Below are 17,971 nucleotides of genomic sequence, written 5' to 3' on the forward strand. Positions count from 1 at the left end.
ATCTTGCTGCTGGAATTAAAAGTTTCCTGAGGGAACTCTCCTGAAGGAATCAATAAAGTACTATCTTTCTATCTTGGTTCAACTTCTTCTTTGCTTCTTCCTCATCAAACATGACAATGACGCTTTTTGCATGCTCAATAAGCAAGACCCACAATGCATTGCGTTTCCACCTCGACACTCCTGGAGCCCCTAAACAAGCTCACGTTTAAATGCATGAACTCGATGGATTTGCGACACAATCCTCCAACATTGTGACAAGGTTTACACGTCAGATGGACAACTTATCTCCTGAACCTCTGGAGCAGTCCAGTCCTTTGGTGCTGAGGAAAGAGCATGCATGCATCAGCAGGTGATAAGTGACATGCACAAAAGAGCATGCTTGCAGGTGATAAGTGTCTGTCCAGTCTGATAAGTGACATGCATCAACAGGTGACAAGTGTCTGTCCAGTCTGATAAGTGACATGCATCAACAGGTGACAAGTGTCTGTCCAGTCTGATAAGTGACATGCATCAACAGGTGACAAGTGTCTGTCCAGTCTGATAAGTGACATGCACAAAAGGCTGCGAAAACAAAAAGCTTTTGTCGCAGCCTTGGGGGCTCCCTGACCTTCTTGTCTGGCCAACCTTCAAATGGCCAGCAAGTACGTCATCACGCGTCACAAAACTATCACATGGTGCTTCAACAACAACCTGGAAAACACGGCAGGCAAAGGGCCACTTTTCTCTGCGGACACGTTTGTTTCCATGATTCAAAACCACACTGAAGGAAAGAGTTGTTCATGTGTCGCCTCCTGAGGTGTCAACATGCTAGGACTTGTGCCAGCATCACTGCTTACTTTCCATTCTTCTGCCTTCATACATGCAATATGATAACTTCTTCATGGAATAATAACTTCTTAATGGAATAATAACTTCTTATTGCAATAATAACTTCTTATTGCAATAATAACTTCTTATTGGAATAATAACTTCGTAATGGAATAATAACTTCTTATTGAAATAATAACTTCTTATTACAATAATAACTTCTTATTGGAATAATAACTTCTTATTGGAATAATAACTTCGTAATGGAATAATAACTTCTTATTGAAATAATAACTTCTTATTGCAATAATAACTTCTTATTGCAATAATAACTTCTTATTGGAATAATAACTTCTTATTGCAATAAGAAGTTATTATTACAATAATTGGAATAATAACTTCTTATTGCAATAATAACTTCTTATTACAATAATAACTTCTTATTGGAATAATAACTTCTTATTGGAATAATAACTTCTTATGGGACATCAATATGACAAATAATAACTTCTTATTGGAATAATAACTTCTTATGAACATACATCCATAAATATGACAAATAATAACTACTTATTGGAATAATAACTTCTTATGGACATACTTCCATAAATATGACAAAAAATAACTATTGGAATAATAACTTCTTATGGACATACTTCCATAAATATGACAAATAATAACTACTTATTGGAATAATAACTTCTTATGGACATACTTTCATAAATATGACAAATAATAACTACTTATTGGAATAATAACTTCTTATGGACATACTTCCATAAATATGACAAATAATAACTTCTTATTGGAATGATAACTTCTCATGGGACATAAATATGACAAATAACTTCTTATTGGAATAATAACTTCTTATGAACATCCTTCCATAAATATGACAAATAATAACTACTTATTGGAATAATAACTTCTTATGAACATACTTCCATAAATATGACAAATAATAACTTCTTATTGGAATAATAACTTCTTATGAACATACATCCATAAATATGACAAATAATAACTACTTATTGGACTAATAACTTCTTATGAACATCCTTCCATAAATATGACAAATAATAACTTCTTATTGGAATAATAACTTTTTATGAACATACTTCCATAAATATGACAAATAATAACTTCTTATTGGAATAATAACTTCTCATGGGACATAAATATGACAAATAACTGCTTATTGGAATAATAACTTTTTATGAACGTACATCCATAAATATCACAAATAACTTATTTTTGGAATAATAACTTCTTATGGACATACTTCCATAAATATGACAAATAATAACTTCTTATTGGAATAATAACTTCTTATGAACATACATACATAAATATGACAAATAATAACTACTTATTGGAATAATAACTTCTTATGGACATACTTCCATAAATATGACAAAAAATAACTATTGGAATAATAACTTCTTATGGACATACTTCCATAAATATGACAAATAATAACTACTTATTGGAATAATAACTTCTTATGGACATACTTTCATAAATATGACAAATAATAACTACTTATTGGAATAATAACTTCTTATGGACATACTTCCATAAATATGACAAATAATAACTTCTTATTGGAATGATAACTTCTCATGGGACATAAATATGACAAATAACTTCTTATTGGAATAATAACTTCTTATGAACATCCTTCCATAAATATGACAAATAATAACTACTTATTGGAATAATAACTTCTTATGAACATACTTCCATAAATATGACAAATAATAACTTCTTATTGGAATAATAACTTCTTATGAACATACATCCATAAATATGACAAATAATAACTACTTATTGGACTAATAACTTCTTATGAACATCCTTCCATAAATATGACAAATAATAACTTCTTATTGGAATAATAACTTTTTATGAACATACTTCCATAAATATGACAAATAATAACTTCTTATTGGAATAATAACTTCTCATGGGACATAAATATGACAAATAACTGCTTATTGGAATAATAACTTTTTATGAACGTACATCCATAAATATCACAAATAACTTATTTTTGGAATAATAACTTCTTATGGACATACTTCCATAAATATGACAAATAATAACTACTTATTGGAATAATAACTTTTTATGAACATACTTCCATAAATATGACAAATAATAACTACTTATTGGAATAATAACTTTTTATGAACATATTTCCATAAATATGACAAATAATAACTTCTTATTGGAATAATAACTTCTTATGAACATCCTTCCATAAATATGACAAATAATAACTTATTGGAATAATAACTTCTTATGGGACATCCTTCCATAAATATGACAAATAGTAACTTATTATTGGAATAATAACTTCTTATGAACATACTTCCATAACTATGACAAATAATAACTACTTATTGGAATAATAACTTCTTATGAACATCCTTGCATAAATATGACAAATAATAACTTCTTATTGGAATAATAACTTCTTATGGGACATACTTCCATAAATATGCCAAATAATAACTACTTATTGAAATAATAACTTCTTATGGACATACTTTCATAAATATGACAAATAACTACTTATTGGAATCATAACTTCTTATGAACATACTTCCATAAATATGACAAATAATAACTTCTTATTGGAATAATAACTTCTTATGAACATACATCCATAAATATGACAAATAATAACTACTTATTGGAATAATAACTTCTTATGAACATCCTTCCAAAAAATATGACAAATAATAACTACTTATTGGAATAATAACTTCTTATGGACATACTTCCATAAATATGACAAATAATAACTACTTATTGGAATAATAACTTCTTATGAACATACATCCATAAATATGACAAATAATAACTTCTTATTGGAATAATAACTTTTTATGAACGTACATCCATAAATATGACAAATAATAACTTTTTATTGGAATAATAACTTCTTATGGACATACTTCCATAAATATGACAAATAATAACTACTTATTGGAATAATAACTGCTTATGGACATACTTCCATAAATATGATAAATAATAACTACTTATTGGAATAATAACTTCTTATGAAAATCCTTCCATAAATATGACAAATAATAACTTATTATTGGAATAATAACTTCTTATGAACATACTTCCATAAATATGACAAATAATAACTTCTTATTGGAATAATAACTTCTTATGGACATACTTCCATAAATATGACAAATAATAACTTCTTATTGGAATAATAACTTCTTATGGACATACTTCCATAAATATGACAAATGATAACTACTTATTGGAATAATAACTTCTTACGGACATACATCCATAAATATGACAAATAATAACTACTTATTGGAATAATAACTTCTTATGGACATACTTTCATAAATATGACAAATAATAACTACTTATTGGAATAATAACTTCTTATGGACATACTTCCATAAATATGACAAATAATAACTTCTTATTGGAATGATAACTTCTCATGGGACATAAATATGACAAATAACTTCTTATTGGAATAATAACTTCTTATGAACATCCTTCCATAAATATGACAAATAATAACTACTTATTGGAATAATAACTTCTTATGAACATACTTCCATAAATATGACAAATAATAACTTCTTATTGGAATAATAACTTCTTATGAACATACATCCATAAATATGACAAATAATAACTACTTATTGGACTAATAACTTCTTATGAACATCCTTCCATAAATATGACAAATAATAACTTCTTATTGGAATAATAACTTTTTATGAACATACTTCCATAAATATGACAAATAATAACTTCTTATTGGAATAATAACTTCTCATGGGACATAAATATGACAAATAACTGCTTATTGGAATAATAACTTTTTATGAACGTACATCCATAAATATCACAAATAACTTATTTTTGGAATAATAACTTCTTATGGACATACTTCCATAAATATGACAAATAATAACTACTTATTGGAATAATAACTTTTTATGAACATACTTCCATAAATATGACAAATAATAACTACTTATTGGAATAATAACTTTTTATGAACATATTTCCATAAATATGACAAATAATAACTTCTTATTGGAATAATAACTTCTTATGAACATCCTTCCATAAATATGACAAATAATAACTTATTGGAATACTTCTTATGGGACATCCTTCCATAAATATGACAAATAATAACTTATTATTGGAATAATAACTTCTTATGAACATACTTCCATAACTATGACAAATAATAACTACTTATTGGAATAATAACTTCTTATGAACATCCTTGCATAAATATGACAAATAATAACTTCTTATTGGAATAATAACTTCTTATGGGACATACTTCCATAAATATGCCAAATAATAACTACTTATTGAAATAATAACTTCTTATGGACATACTTTCATAAATATGACAAATAACTACTTATTGGAATCATAACTTCTTATGAACATACTTCCATAAATATGACAAATAATAACTTCTTATTGGAATAATAACTTCTTATGAACATACATCCATAAATATGACAAATAATAACTACTTATTGGAATAATAACTTCTTATGAACATCCTTCCAAAAAATATGACAAATAATAACTACTTATTGGAATAATAACTTCTTATGTAAATACTTCCATAAATATGACAAATAATAACTACTTATTGGAATAATAACTTCTTATGTAAATACTTCCATAAATATGACAAATAATAACTACTTATTGGAATAATAACTTCTTATGAACATACTTCCATAAATATGACAAATAATAACTTTTTATTGGAATAATAACTTCTTATGGACATACTTCCATAAATATGACAAATAATAACTACTTATTGGAATAATAACTTCTTATGGACATACTTCCATAAATATGACAAATGATAACTACTTATTGGAATAATAACTTCTTATGGACATACTTCCATAAATATGACAAATAATAACTACTTATTGGAATAATAACTTCTTATGGACATACTTCCATAAATATGACAAATAATAACTGTTATTGGAATAATAACTTCTTATGAACATACATCCATAAATATGACAAATAATAACTACTTATTGGAATAATAACTTCTTATGAACATCCTTCCATAAATATGACAAATAATAACTTTTTATTGGAATAATAACTTCTTATGAACATACATCCATAAATATGACAAATAATAACTACTTATTGGAATAATAACTTCTTATGGACATACTTCCATAAATATGACAAATAATAACTTATTATTGGAATAATAACTTCTTACGGACATACTTCCATAAATATGACAAATAACTACCTATTGGAATAATAACTTCTTATGGACATACTTCAATGCATGTCAGAAAAGTATTTCATGTAGATTACAATCATCATAAATCATTTTATAACACTTCACATTATATTATTATTAATATGAATATTATAAGCAACACTTCACTTATTATTATTAATATGACTATTATAATCAACACTTCACTTATTAATATGAATATTATAAACAACACCTCACTTTATATTATTATTATTAATATTATTAGCAACATTTCACATGCTATTATTATTATGAATATTATAAGCAACACTTCACATATTATTAATATGACTATTATAATCAACACTTCACTTATTAATATGAATATTATAAGCAACACATCACTTTATATTATTATTATTAATATTATTAGCAACACTTCACATGATATTATTATTACTATGAATATTATAAGCAACAATTCACATACTATCATTATTATCATTGTGAATATTATAATCAACACTTCACATATTATTATTAATATGAATATATAAATCAACACTTCACATGATATTATTAATATGATTATTATAAGCAACACTTCACACATTAATTATTAATATGAATATTATAAGCAACACTTCACATGATATTATTATTAATATGAATATTATAAGCAACACTTCACATGATATTATTATTAATGTGAACATTATAATCAACACTTCACATGAAGTTATTATTATTAATTTGACTATTACATGGTATTATTATGAATAGTGCAAGATGGCGGTCGAGTGGTCCTACCTTCAGGCATGATGCGGTGCATGGCGACAGACAGGAAGAAGATGGCGTCGCTGTAGTAAGCTCCAGAGCCGGCACTGAAGTGTTTCTGCATGGCCTCCACGATGGGGGCCAGGCTGCGGGTGAGGGCCCCCACATCATGGAACACAACCTGGGCGATAGGCAAGCAACAATTAGTTGACAAACAAGTTGCTTTTACGGCCATAAAGCAAGGTGGTGACCAGCCAGCAACAGGAAGAGGAAAATTAATACACCTCAGTATGCTTACAATCATTACTTGTTATTATGAATGTTACTAGATACTACATATATACTTACATCATGTATATATTACATGTTATTATGAATGTTACTAGATACTACATATATACTTACATCATGTATATATTACATGTTATTATGAATGTTACTACATGACATATATACTTACATCATGTATATATTACATGTTATTATGAATGTTACTACATGACATATATACTTACACCATGTATATATTACATGTTATTATGAATGTTACTACATTACATATATACTTCATGTTTACATTACATGTTATTATGAATGTTACTACATGACATATATACTTACATCATGTATAATTACATGTTATTATGAATGTTACTAGATACTACATATATACTTACATCATGTATACATTACATGTTATTATGAATGTTACTACATGACATATATACTTACATCATGTATATATTGCATGTTATTATGAATGTTACTACATGACATATATACTTACATCATGTATATATTACATGCTATTATGAATGTTACTAGATACTACATATATACTTACATCATGTATATATTACATGTTATTATGAATGTTACTCCATGACATATATACTTACATCATGTATATATTACATGTTATTATGAATGTTACTACATGACATATATACTTACATCATGTATATATTACATGTTTTTATGAATGTTACTTCATTACATATATATATATTACATGTTATTATGAATGTTACTACATGACATATATACTTACATCATGTATATATTACATGTTATTATGAATGTTACTACATGACATATATACTTACATCATGTATATATCACATGTTATTATGAATGTTACTACATGACATATATACTTACATCATGTATATATTACATGTTATTATGAATGTTACTCCATGACATATATACTTACATCATGTATATATTACATGTTATTATGAATGTTACTACATGACATATATACTTACATCATGTATATATTACATGTTTTTATGAATGTTACTTCATTACATATATATATATTACATGTTATTATGAATGTTACTACATGACATATATACTTACATCATGTATATATTACATGTTATTATGAATGTTACTACATGACATATATACTTACATCATGTATATATTACATGTTATTATGAATGTTACTAGATACTACATATATTCTTACATCATGTATATACTACATGTTATTATGAATCTTACTACATTACATATATACTTCATGTTTACATTACATGTTATTATGAATGTTACTACATGACATACATACTTACATCATGTATATATTACATGTTATTATGAATGTTACTACATGACATATATACTTACATCATGTATATATCACATGTTATTATGAATTTTACTACATTACATATATACTTACATCATGTATATATTACATGTTATTATGAATGTTACTAGATACTACATATATACTTACATCATGTATATATTACATGTTATTATGAATGTTACTACATGACATATATACTTACATCATGTATATATTATATGTTTTTATGAATGTTACTACATGACATATATACTTACATCATGTATATATTATATGTATTATGAATGTTAGTACATGGCATATATACTTACATCATGTATATATTACATGTTATTATGAATGTTACTACATTACATATATACTTACATCATGTATATATTACATGTTTTTATGAATGTTACTTCATTACATATATATATTACATGTTATTATGAATGTTACTAGCGAAGCGTTTCTGGGTGTTGTTGATAAATGGCTTTGGCTTTGCATAATAGAGTTTTAACTTGCACTTAAAGATGTAGCGACCAACTGTACAGTAGTTACTGACAGTGGTTTTCTGAAGTGTTCCTGAGCCCATGTGGTGATATCCTTTACGCACTGATGTCGCTTTTTGATGCAGTACCGCCTGAGGGATCCAAAGTCCGTAATATCATGGCTTATGTGCAGTGCATTTTGATGATATTACGGAGCGTAGATGGTGAAATCCCTAAATTCCTTGCAATAGCTGCTTGAGAAATGTTGTTTTTAAACAATTTGCTCAGGCATTTGTTGACAAAGTGGTGACCCTCGCCCCGTCCCTGTTTGTGAATGACTGAGCATTTCATGGAAGCTGCTTTTATACCCAATCATGGCACCCACCTGTTCCCAATTAGCCTCTTCACCTGTGGCATGTTCCAAATAAGTCTTTGATGAGCATTCCTCAACTTTCTCAGTCCTTTTTGCCACTCGTGCCAGCTTTTTTGAAACGTGTTGCAGGCATCAAATTCCAAACGAGCTAATATTTGCAAAAAATAACAAAAGTTTACCAGTTCGAACGTTAAATATCTTGTCTTTGCAGTCTATTCAATTGAATATAAGTTGAAAAGGATTTGTTGTATTCTCTTTTTATTTACCATTTACACAACGTGACAACTTCACTGGCTTTGGGTTTTGTATTTACAAGTTAGAATTAATTAAAAAAAAAAGAACGAGTTCTGGTCTTACATATACCGTATTTTTTGGACTATAAGTCGCAGTTTTTTTTTCATAGTCTGGCCGGGCTCCAGTGCAACTTATATATGTTTTTTTCCTTCTTTATTATGCATTTTCGGCAGGTGCGACTTATACTTTGGTGCGACTTATACTCCGAAAAATACGGTAATTGTGAATAAGAGACAACATTCCAAAAAAAGTGCAGTTCCCCTTTAAATTGCTTTGTCACCTTTTTCTTGGAATGGGTCTGATTATTTGTGAAATACAGGTAAAAGCCAGTAAATTAGAATATTTTGAAAAACTTGATTTATTTCAGTAATTGCATTCAAAAGGTGTAACTTGTACATTATATTTATTCATTGCACACAGACTGATGCATTCAAATGTTTATTTCATTTAATTTTGATGATTTGAAGTGGCAACAAATGAAAATCCAAAATTCCGTGTGTCACAAAATTAGAATATTATTTAAGGCTAATACAAAAAAGGGATTTTTAGAAATGTTGGCCAACTGAAAAGTATGAAAATGAAAAATATGAGCATGTACAATACTCAATACTTGGTTGGAGCTCCTTTTGCCTCAATTACTGCGTTAATGCGGCGTGGCATGGAGTCGATGAGTTTCTGGCACTGCTCAGGTGTTATGAGAGCCCAGGTTGCTCTGATAGTGGCCTTCAACTCTTCTGCGTTTTTGGGTCTGGCATTCTGCATCTTCCTTTTCACAATACCCCACAGATTTTCTATGGGGCTAAGGTCAGGGGAGTTGGCGGGCCAATTTAGAACAGAAATACCATGGTCCGTAAACCAGGCACGGGTAGATTTTGCGCTGTGTGCAGGCGCCAAGTCCTGTTGGAACTTGAAATCTCCATCTCCATAGAGCAGGTCAGCAGCAGGAAGCATGAAGTGCTCTAAAACTTGCTGGTAGACGGCTGCGTTGACCCTGGATCTCAGGAAACAGAGTGGACCGACACCAGCAGATGACATGGCACCCCAAACCATCACCCAACCATGCAAATTTTGCATTTCCTTTGGAAATCGAGGTCCCAGAGTCTGGAGGAAGACAGGAGAGGCACAGGATCCACGTTGCCTGAAGTCTAGTGTAAAGTTTCCACCATCAGTGATGGTTTGGGGTGCCATGTCATCTGCTGGTGTCGGTCCACTCTGTTTCCTGAGATCCAGGGTCAACGCAGCCGTCTACCAGCAAGTTTTAGAGCACTTCATGCTTCCTGCTGCTGACCTGCTCTATGGAGATGGAGACTTCAAGTTCCAACAGGACTTGGCGCCTGCACACAGCGCAAAATCTACCCGTGCCTGGTTTACGGACCATGGTATTTCTGTTCTAAATTGGCCCGCCAACTCCCCTGACCTTAGCCCCATAGAAAATCTGTGGGGTATTGTGAAAAGGAAGATGCAGAATGCCAGACCCAAAAACGCAGAAGAGTTGAAGGCCACTATCAGAGCAACCTGGGCTCTCATAACACCTGAGCAGTGCCAGAAACTCATCGACTCCATGCCACGCCGCATTAACGCAGTAATTGAGGCAAAAGGAGCTCCAACCAAGTATTGAGTATTGTACATGCTCATATTTTTCATTTTCATACTTTTCAGTTGGCCAACATTTCTAAAAATCCCTTTTTTGTATTAGCCTTAAGTAATATTCTAATTTTGTGACGACACGGAATTTTGGATTTTCATTTGTTGCCACTTCAAATCATCAAAATTAAACGAAATAAACATTTGAATGCATCAGTCTGTGGGCAATGAATAAATATAATGTACAAGTTACACCTTTTGAATGCAATTACTGAAATAAATCAAGTTTTTCAAAATATTCTAATTTACTGGCTTTTACCTGTATAGCAACAAAGTGGCTAAGTTGGCAACTTTGATCCCTCCTGCTGCATCTTCTTATTCTCTGGCAGACCAGCAGGCAGCACCGCATGTACTGTATGTGTGGCACATACTGTATGACGCGCATGAAAAAGTGGGTTTGTGGGGCAGCACACACACACACACACACACACACACACACACACACACACACACACACACACACACACACAAAGATGGTGATCCGGATTAACACTCACATTTATTATCACCATTTGTAAATGAATGTATTTTTCCCAACGCTGAGCGGCGCGACGAACACACCCTGCCGTTACCATGACACCTGACACTTCCTCCCGTGCCCTGGCAGACCAGACCGGACCGCACCAGAAGCACTTAGTTCCGCTGCCCTGATTTCACCCGCCGACTATCATCCATAACGTCGGCGTCAATGGAAGCACTTTTCTTTCTACTCGCTGTTGCCGGGGAAACATTTTCTATGAAGAAAGTAGTCAAATGACTTGAAAAGTGTTTGAAGATTATAAACGTTGCTAAGGGACAAATATGGAAACATAAATGAGGCAGAGAGGGGTACAATGGCTTGAAGGATGCTCTCCTAGCAACCACGACATGCAACAGGGAGTGAGTGCCCCCTGGTGCTGGATACATGGAACTGCGGCAGGAACATGTTTTATTAAAAGGACTGCAAAATGACTTATGTGACATAAATAAAGACTCCTTTATGTTATTATTAGTTATCATTTCAGCTTTTTCATTCGCTATTTTTCCATATTTGTTAAGTGCCTATGAAAAATGTCAAAAGAGTTGAGTTTGTGTTCATTTGGAACACGCACACGACATGATGCGTCACAATTTCCGCTTCCTCTATTCAACATGTTGGAAAGAAGCAGAGCTTGTTTAATCCGACCCCTTTTCCTAACACTTTAGGTCACTTCCTGTTCTCAATGCATTCACAAAGTACTCCATAAGTAAATAACATTATAAACTAGAGGATGCAATTCCTGAAAGAACTGCGTGTGAATGCTCCAATGCTGAAGTTGAACTGAAATCCTGGAATTTTTTTTTAGAAATGTTGAAGTAGAGCACATAATTCCTGAACAGGATGAAAATTTTGAAGTTGGAACAGTTAGAATCAGATGAAAAATGTGGGAATTGTGGAACTTTGAAGAATATCACATTGAATTCAATGGGAATTTCCCCCAAAATTGGAAATTTCCGGTAAACCGGGAATTTTGTGAAAATGGTAAAAAAAAAAAAAAAAACTTGAATGGTCTGAATGAGTTGAAATGGTTGGTGTGGAAATTTTTCTAATCGGTGGAGAAATGCTGAAGTAGTAACATGTTGAATTGAGAAATGGTACTACGGAATTCCTGGAATTTCGGGAAATCCGGGGAATTTTTTCAGTTAAAAAAACCACTTCGTTTTTTGTCCTAATTAAGACGAAGGATTTGACGGTGGAACGGTTGAAGTGCGTTGAAAAATGTGGAAGGAGTAGCCACCAGAAAAAAGGGTGGAAATAGGGCTTTGTAAAAGCAGGAATTCTGAAAAATCCTGGAATTTTTTTTTTTTATTCTTGAAGTATGTTATTAAGAATTATTGACCTATCCTATCAAATATTCCACTAAGAAAAATATTTTTGGTGGAAGATTTAGCAAATTTGGTAAATAAATAACCCAAAAATGTATATTTTGTTGTTTTCTTACTGTACCGAAAATGAACCGAACCGTGACCTCTAAACCGAGGTACGTACCGAACCCAAATTTTTGTGTACCGTTACACCCCTAATAACTACACAATACAAAACCAAACAAAAATCATCAACAAGCAAACTAATTTACAGACTCAGATAAAATATTACTTTCCTTTTAAAAACCTGTTTACTTTCAATCATACTTGCCAACCCTCCCGGATTTTCCGGGAGACTCCCGAAATTCAGTGCCTCTCCCGAAAACCTCCCGGGACAAATTTTCTCCCGAAATTCAGGCGGAGCTGGAGGCCACGCCCCCTCCAGTCCGCTTTCCCACGATATAAACAGTGTGCCTGCCCAATCACATTATAACTAGAATGATGGAGGGCGAGTTCTTGGTTTCTTATGTGGGTTTATTGTTAGGCAGTTTCATTAACGTCCTCCCAGCGCGGTAACAACACACAACAACAGCAGTCAAGTTTTCGTCCCCCGTAAAGCAGTTCGTCTGCCGTAAACAGCAATGTTGTGACAGTTTTAAACAGGACAATACTGCCATCTACTGTACATGCATACTGTATGTGACCCACCCATAATGTGTCACATTTTTGTGTTGATTTATTTATTTTATTTTGTGGTTTGAATTCGTTTTTGGAGCTGTCATTACACATTTATCAGTATTCACATTGGTCAGTAGGGGGCAGTAGGGCGTTTCTTCCCAATTGAATGCTATCACCTGCAGACCGGAAGTGTCTTGTCATTCTGATGAGCGCGACCAGTCTGTGAACAATTGAAACGTCCTGTGTGCTTTTTCCTCCTGTATAACAGGTTAGTTTTGGTGAATCAACTCACTGAATAATATCCATGTGATCTTTATAAGTTTAAGTACGCATTCTGATGGTGGAGCCTAACTCTAAAGTGTTTGTGAGTTGTAGTTTGTATTTGTGAATGAATCCAGTGCACAGCTGCAGTAATCAATACAAAAAGGCGACGTGAGTGCGCAATGTTTATATAGGAACTTCTGATCCTAATTCAGACTCCCAAATTAGAGCTCCCGTTTTCTTATTGATTTTATAATGTATATTTGTATAATGTGTGTGTTCTGAAATAGTGACAGAGAATAGAACAAGGATGGACAATTCAACCCTTAACTCAACAATGAGTAGATGAGTGTTATGTGTGTGGAAATGTGTAAATAAATGAACACTGAAATTCAAGTATTTCTTTTATTTGTATGTATATATATACATATATATATTAGAGATGCGCGGTTTGCGGGCACAACCGCGGAGTCCGCGGATTATCCGCGGATCGGGCGGATGAAATTAAAAAAAATTAGATTTTATCGGCGGGTCGGGTCGGGTCGGGTGGTTGAAATAAAAAAAAATTAGATTTTAAATAGATTCAGGCGGGTGGCAGTTAAACCAATTGGTAAATATATATACATAGTTAAATGTTGTTACCCACATACGAAAAACGAGCAGGCACCTGCTGCATATGCCACAACAGAAGAAAAAAAAAAAAAGAGATGGACACTTTTACGGAGCGGAGAAGGGACGCCTCGCCGGGGTCCGGGACCGAGGCCCCTTCCCCCGAGAGGGCCCCACCGGGAGCCGTAGCTGAGGCGATCCGCGAGAAGGGCCCGACGCACGTCCAGGGTCACCACCGTGCCCACCGCACCGACACCCCGCCTCGTCCGCCTTCGCCGCGGCCGGCGTCACGCGCAGCAGGTAAGCAGCTTACCTGCCCGCCACCCCCGTGGCCGGGGGCTCGTAACAGGGGTCACTCCGCGCGCTCCGCCCGCGCAGCTTAACTGCCCGCCACCCCTGTTGCCGGGGGCGCGTAACAGGGGTCACTCCGCGCGCAGTGCGCTCACGAAAGGGGTGGGGCTCACCCTGGTTGATATAGAGAGCAGGACGGTGGCCATGGAAGTCGGAACCCGCTAAGGAGTGTGTAACAACCCACCTGCCGAATCAACTAGCCCTGAAAATGGATGGCACTGGAGCGTGGGCCCATACCTGGCCGTCGCCGGCAGCGAGACGCGCTTGGAGGTGCGCTCAGCGCGGCTCCCATATGATTGCGCACTGGTGTGCGTCTGGGTCGTGACAGCGTCGCACGCGCAAGTCTGTGCTCCATTGGATCAGTCTCCTTTCTTTAACAGGCAAAAGCTTTATAACCTCACCATACCTGCCAACTTTTAAATCAGAAAAACCTAGTAGCCAGGGTCCAAGGGCCGCAGGCCCCGGTAGGTCCAGGACAAAGTGCTGGTGGAGGGTTCAGGGCTTCGCCCCCCGACGCAAAATAATTATTAGCATTCAGACAGGTTAAAATGTTGCTAAAACCATCACTTTTCTATCAGTCACAGTGACTTTTCAAAACAAAAATATTACAGCAAAAATCATATGGGTTGATTGACATGTTTATTCTGTAAGCTAACTTCAATAGTTTGAAATTATTTTGACAGTTAATGCCAGTTATCCTGTCAACCTTTCACAAGACTTCAATTTGTTAATTGAAAGTATAAATAGTATAAACACTTTTAACAGTATGTCGTGCTGTGAAATACAGCCGACACGCGCACCAAACACGAAGCAAGGCCATGGTGCAAGAGAACAAAGGACTTCTTTCATTTAAGGTTTGTGATAAACCATCAAACTCATTCGTTAAAAGGACTCTATAGTAATATAAAGCGAATTTTTCTGGACATTATCATGCAAGAAAAGTTTATTTTTGGGATCGCGATCACCGCGTAATGATTTTTAAAGGTTGCATTACATTATTAACTGTCCCATGTGATCAGCCAGTGCGATTGGAAGTCCATGCTCAATTATTGCCTCCGTAAATAAAACTTCGGCATTTATCACATCCAAAGAATCTGTTTGGGCGACGAAAAACGTTGAAAGTTTTCCACTTGTATCGCTAGCAACGGCATTAGACTTGTGTTTTTTTGTCCCAACGCGGTCTTTTACATCGCTAATTCCTCCGTGTCCGATCGAAAAATCTTGTCTGCACAAGGTGCAATTCGCGTAGTTTTCACCCTTTTTTTTTTTTTTTTATTAATATTAGATATATAACAACGGGCGGATGGCGGGCGGGTGCAGTTCTGATCAAACGTTACATCGGGTGGATGGCGGATGGTTGACGACTTTCTGACGCGGTTGCGGATGAAATAAATTGCCTATCCGCGCATCTCTAATATATATATATATATATATATATAGCTAGAATTCACTGAAAGTCAGGTATTTCTTATATATATATATATATATATATATATATATATATATATATATATATATATATATATATATATATAGTCAAGTATTTCATATATATATATATATATATATATATATATATATATATATATATATATATATATATATATATATATATATATGAAATACTTGACTTGGTGAATTCTAGCTGTAAATATACTCCTCCCCTCTTAACCACGCCCCTAACCACGCCCCGCCCCAACCACGCCCACCACACACCCCTACCCCCACCTCCCGAAATCGGAGGTCTCAAGGTTGGCAAGTATGCTTTCAATGCCGGTGAGAATTTGAGGCAGGTTATTCCAGAGTGATATGGATCGTTAAATAAAAGCTTTCCGTTCAGTTTTAGTTTCGTCATCCTTAAGCTTCAATGACTTTTTTAGGGGCACTCGCCTTTTGTTTATTTTTGTTTCAAGCATTAGATACGACATCTACAAAGCAATTAGCTACCTGCTGCCACCTACTGATATGGAAGAGTATTACACGGTTACTCTAGACACTCAACAACAACACATCATTTGCAGACTATAATTACAAATATTTTTAACCCAAATAGGTGAAATTAGATCATCTCCCACGGCACACCAGACAGCGGTTGGCCTACCTCATACTTGAACGTGGCATCTGTGAGGAACTCCTGGAGCATCTTCTCCGCCAGCTCTCGACTGGCCTGGTCGCTGACAAAATGAAGCAGCAGCTTCTCTCCTTCCAAGAAGCGCGCGTGCTTCACCATGGACAACATGGCCACCCTGAACTTGTCCTGCAGGCTGCGGCTCTTGTCCACTTTGGTGAACATCATGAGGAGGTGGTAGTGCCTTTTCTCGGCGCCCGCCTCGTTGTCCTCCTCCCCGGGGTGGGTCTCCCAGTCCGCCGTCAGGTCCGCGTCGTTCCTGTTGGAGTTGTGGCTGGCCCGCGTCTGCTTGATCCTCTTGGTGGTGCTGGAGAAGTTGTGCTTCTCGGAGCCGAAGTAGTAAAAGGCCACCACGGCCATGGAGCCGGCCAGGAGCAGCACAAACTGGTAGGACCTGCCCGTACCGACCCTGGCCAGCACTCTGCACGCTCGTCTGAGGGCGCTCATGTCTGCATGCTCACGTCACCAAGCTGCAGGGAAAACTGCTCACTCCTCTTCTCCGCCTTTTCTACCGTCCTGAAAGACAAAAAGGACTTGCTTGTAGTTCAAACTCTGAACTAAACATACAGGTAAAAGCCAGTAAATTAGAATATTTTGAAAAACTTGATTTATTTCAGTAATTGCATTCAAAAGGTGTAACTTGTACATTATATTTATTCATTGCACACAGACTGATGCATTCAAATGTTTATTTCATTTAATTTTGATGATTTGAAGTGGCAACAAATGAAAATCCAAAATTCCGTGTGTCACAAAATTAGAATATTACTTAAGGCTAATACAAAAAAGGGATTTTTAGAAATGTTGGCCAACTGAAAAGTATGAAAATGAAAAATATGAGCATGTACAATACTCAATACTTGGTTGGAGCTCC

At 34.1% G+C, this 17,971-nt stretch overlaps 1 protein-coding gene across 2 annotated transcripts in view; it reads right to left on the reverse strand.

Annotated features, from left to right (window-relative positions):
• xxylt1 (xyloside xylosyltransferase 1) overlaps positions 1–17,610 on the reverse strand; it is a 50,934-nt gene extending 33,324 nt beyond the window's left edge. For both annotated transcript variants that reach the window (XM_061976318.1, XM_061976317.1), the window contains exons 1-2: positions 17,071–17,610; positions 6,890–7,037 (exon numbers count right to left, since the gene is read on the reverse strand). In XM_061976318.1, the coding sequence (XP_061832302.1) occupies positions 6,890–7,037; positions 17,071–17,544 (622 nt within the window). In that variant the 5' untranslated portion in view covers positions 17,545–17,610. The remainder of the gene's footprint in view (positions 1–6,889; positions 7,038–17,070) is intronic.
• Between the last annotated feature and the right edge of the window lie 361 nt (positions 17,611–17,971).

The sequence above is a fragment of the Nerophis lumbriciformis genome, linkage group LG14, assembly GCF_033978685.3.
Source record: "Nerophis lumbriciformis linkage group LG14, RoL_Nlum_v2.1, whole genome shotgun sequence".
NCBI classification, from domain to species: domain Eukaryota; kingdom Metazoa; phylum Chordata; class Actinopteri; order Syngnathiformes; family Syngnathidae; genus Nerophis; species Nerophis lumbriciformis.